The sequence below is a fragment of the Henckelia pumila genome, chromosome 2, assembly GCF_033568475.1.
Source record: "Henckelia pumila isolate YLH828 chromosome 2, ASM3356847v2, whole genome shotgun sequence".
Taxonomy (NCBI): Eukaryota; Viridiplantae; Streptophyta; class Magnoliopsida; order Lamiales; family Gesneriaceae; genus Henckelia; species Henckelia pumila.
Window position 1 is genome coordinate 2,713,873 of NC_133121.1, and position 4,382 is coordinate 2,718,254.

Consider the following 4,382-nt stretch of genomic DNA (forward strand, 5'->3'; position numbering starts at 1 on the left):
TTAATTAGGAAAAGAGAAGAACTCAAGAATCAGAGAAATGAACTTGAGATGGGATGCTTTTCATTCCAAGAGAATGCACCTATTTATAGGTGCAATCTCTCGGCTATAAATGTGAAGGAAAATTCTCATTTTTGTACGCACAAGTGTAATGAGTGTTGTCTCATTTTCAAACACTTGCTGCCACCAATTGCCACCTACCATTTGACTATTCAAACCCAACATATTGGGTTATTTTCAAATGCTTCTCTCTGAACACCAATTATGTAGGTTAATCAAACACAATTGAAAACAATTTCAAAATCGGTAAAACACAAAAATCATCTAAAAAATTATTGTTTATCGTGTAAGATTATACACAATATAAACTACCAGTTATCATATTCTTAAAAGAAGGCAAAAAGAAGAAGCAAAAGAAGAAGAAACGAATTTTATACCTTTGGATGGAAGGAAGACGATAAGAGGTGAAGAGAAAACCTGGCCGTTTGAGATAGTAGAAAAAAATCTGTCAAAATCTTTGGTCTAATGGAAAGACAATTGTAGACTTTTTTTGATGGTACCTTGTGTTTGAATATTTGTACATAAACATTTTAATTAGAATCATTAAAAATCCATGAAATTATTCAATACCTCTTGATTTTTATAGAGTTTTAAAAAGTTAAGATTGAATACCAGTTGACTTTTTAAAACTCTATAAAAATCTCTTTTGAATACCACCATAATTTTATGGAGTTTTTAAAAGTCTAGATTGAATACCTCTAGACTTTTAAACTTCATATTACTACAATATATTGACAAATTTTATTGATAAAATTAGACTCTACAAGAAATATGAATTTTTGCAGCGTTGCATTAACAAATATCGCACAATAAAAACATGTTAATATAATTATTTATAGCACACTTATAAAAATGACTAAAGGAGCTGTTAATAATATTAGGTGTATACATACAACAGCTTGTGTTAATTACACATTGTTGTATTTTAAGATCTACAACGGTTTACATTAATTCAAAGCTGCCAAAAAAAAAAAACCTACCGAAATTTGATTTCCTTCTATATCTTCTTCTTCATTTGTTGTTGTTGTTTTTTTTTTTTTATTTTATTTAAGATTTCCTTCTTTTCTTATTTGTCCCAAGAGTAGAAATTCCTTTCCCAAATTTCCCTAAATCTGAAGACAAGATAGAAGAAGATGAAGAAGAAGAACGGCCCCTCTGTCCCAGAATTGATAGAAGAAGAACGCCCCTAAATATCTTCCCAGACTTCGTATCCGCTGAATTCCCAAATTTTCAGCCGTTGAAAGCCCCTCTGCCACTGTGATTTGGTTGAGTTTTGCCTTTGCCTTCAAGCCTTCAATCGTTTGTGAGTTTTTTTTTTCTTTTCTCTTTTTTTTTTCCCCCGAATTCTCTGTCGGTGTCCCTTTTTCGCTCTATAACTGGCAATTTGCTTATGGGTGTGTTGCATGCGCATCTCTGTTTTTTTTTCTTTGCTGCTTTATTCGCCTGGGAGCTGCGGTACAGAGGACTTGTGTGTTCCTGTTGATTATATTTGTCGTAGAATGATGTGGTCTTCGATAACCATCGATGAGTCTCATCGCGATTGTTCAAAATTTGGGGTAAATTTCACTTTGTTTCATCCTTTAGTTGTTTTCAGACCTTAATTGTTCCGTCGATCAAAGACTCGAAGTGGATTCAGAATCTTTTGAAGGGATCTGATAATTTCAATCAAAATTTGATTTTTTTTCCCATGTCCAGTGCTATTGCTCCGCGCACATTGTTTTAAGGATGCTCATTTTTTTTTATTTGTTCTTCTCCCCTTTCTTTTAGTTCTTTGTATGGAATTTATAATCATTACATAGGACCAAGGTTTTGATTGTTGGCATTTCATTTTCTTGATCCTCTTGGGCATAATTTAAATAACACAAGTTGATAGCAAGCTTTAAAAATTTTGGATTTTTGAAGAGATCTGTTATTGTAAGAGATCACCGACAATATCTTTTCTTGTGTAGATAAACAAGGCAAAGTTAATATGTGACTGTCTAGCATCAAAAGGCTTTGATTTAAAGTTTGAAGAAGCATTTTGTTCTTTACTTATTTGGTAGGTACAACTTTTTATTTTGCTTTTGTGGCATTAGTTTTTATTTTCTCCTTGCCTTTTTTTAAAACCAGATTGAGTAATTTCGAGTCTTATAATCCAGAGTGCTGAAGCCACAGCGGCTGAAAGATTAAGGTAATTAGAGGTGAGCTCTAATCCCAGCTCACAAAAGTCACTGCAAGAAGAAAATAAAAAAAATTCAAGTGCATATCTAAAAACCACTGTTACATGTGCAATTATTGCTATATTCCATGCAGCTTGTGAAATTATAATGCCCAAGGGGGGATTAAAAAAAATCAAGGGCTTTGATACCATAAACACGTAAAGAAGATGGAAGAAGAATGAATTATATTCCTTCTTTGATGTACAACAATTGTATACAGTAAATTTACAAGATAAAAGGGGAAACTAATCCTATAATGGAATAATAAATATTACATCTTAAATACAAAATCCTATAATGGAGTAGTAAATATTACATGTTAAATTCATAATATAAGAATCATGCTATCAATTTTAAATAAAAAATCTCGATTTTAATTTTTTTTTTTTGAAATATTTAGATTATTATACTTGAAATATGTTTCTCTATGTATAATAAATATTTAAAAGTCGGTAATAACAATCTTTGGATTTGAATGCATAATCCGGCTAGCTTTAATGAATAATATTGGGCCAATCTTTCAAAGTTGACCTACCCAAAAGACTAGCAAATTTGTATAAATGTGTTCGAATGCAAAATAGCAAAAGCAAAGCATAAACACAAATACTAAGAGTGCTCTGATTTTTAGATGGCGAAACATGGATTGCCGGAGGATGTGCTGATTGAAATTATGGTGCGTCTCCCCGTGAAATCCATACAAAGATTCAAATGCGTTTCAAAATCTTGGCGTGATTTGATTAAGAGCTCTATATTCATCAAAAAGCATCAGAAACGCGACGTCAGGAAACATGTGCTTCTTGTGAAACGCTATTTACATCTACATGAATATGGAGCCAAAAATGTATTTTCCTTCCATGATCCAGATTTCCCACAAGTTTTGGTATCGCCGGATCTGTCCGTCCCTATTCCGGATATTGTACCGCAGATTAACATACAACGAATGTGCTTTGCCACAGTTCATGGTCCTTGCAATGGCCTTGTTTGTGTGACATTAGATGAAACCGTTTTCTTGTTCAACCCGGCATTGCGAGAATTCAGATCGCTTCCTCTCTGGAACATCGTGTATCCAGATCCGCGTTACGTTATCACCAATTTAGATAACGGGTTTGGGTTTGACCCAAATACTGATGCTTACAAGGTTGTCCGAATCTGGCAAATCTGTCATTCACGGGGCCGCTATAGAGATAGGTCCAAGTACCCTTTGAATGAGACGCTGAGGTTTGATTTGTACAATTCGACCTCGAATTCATGGAAGCAGATTGATCCTGAATTGCCTAATGTAGATATGGTTTTGTGGTTTCCCTGTTTCCAACTCTTCTTTAACAACTCCATTCACTGGTGTGCATCTACCCTGGAGAATCAATCCGGGTGCAATATCCTTTGTTTCGACACGAGCACCGACGCTTTTCGACTGATGGACTATCCTGATCACGGTTTAGACGATGCAGCTGGATACCTCAGGGGCCTGATGGTGTTGAACGAGAGCCTCGCGATATTTTTTTATCCACCTAAAGAAGCAGTCCATATTTGGGTGATGAAGGAATACGGGGTGAAGGAATCGTGGACCAAACAGTTCGTCATCGGTCCTCATGACTCTATTGTTTGCCCACTTTTGTGTCTCGGAGATGAACGGTTGCTGTGTGAATCTGAGAATGGCCAGTTGGCTGTTGGGTCACTCGACCAAAACCATTTCAAGGAATTTCAATTCCATGGGCATCAAAATTATCTCAGAGCCTTGGTTTACGAGGAATGTTTGATAGATTTGGAAATGCTAATTCCATAGCACTTGTCATTCTGTTTAATTTTATTAGACATGTTTGTTTTAATTATCTAAATTCCATCTGCATGATGTTTAATCATCGTGGTAGTGTGAAATTTGTTACCGATCCATAAATTTCTTGCACTTATGATACTAGTTATTGAACAAATATGTTCTGGTGATCGTATTTCAAAATGTTAACTAGCCGAATTAAATCTCGTTGGATGGGACATCATTGATAAAATGGAAAATATCACTAAATTGGCAGTACAACACTTGAAAGGAAACTCGGCACATGCAGCTAGCCTTTTATTAAACCTTCTCTGGCCTATTATTCAACATCACCTAATATATATTGGTTTTTAGTT

General features: G+C 34.7%; 1 protein-coding gene across 4 annotated transcripts; it reads left to right on the forward strand.

Moving 5' to 3' along the window:
* Positions 1 to 1,221: 1,221 nt before the first annotated feature.
* Positions 1,222 to 4,053, forward strand: LOC140882040 (F-box/kelch-repeat protein At3g23880-like). 4 transcript variants are annotated; one of them, XM_073287776.1, is made up of 5 exons: positions 1,222 to 1,360; positions 1,519 to 1,613; positions 2,007 to 2,095; positions 2,196 to 2,237; positions 2,884 to 4,053. In XM_073287776.1, exon 5 carries the CDS (start codon positions 2,884 to 2,886, stop codon positions 4,036 to 4,038), a length of 1,155 nt encoding a protein of 384 aa, XP_073143877.1. In that variant the 5' UTR covers positions 1,222 to 1,360; positions 1,519 to 1,613; positions 2,007 to 2,095; positions 2,196 to 2,237; the 3' UTR covers positions 4,039 to 4,053. The 4 variants fall into 4 exon arrangements, 3 of the variants coding, with proteins under 3 accessions (XP_073143877.1, XP_073143878.1, XP_073143879.1); XR_012150120.1 differs by lacking the exon at positions 2,884 to 4,053 and having other exon boundaries at positions 2,196 to 2,628; XM_073287777.1 differs by lacking the exon at positions 1,519 to 1,613.
* The last annotated feature ends 329 nt before the right edge of the window (positions 4,054 to 4,382 follow it).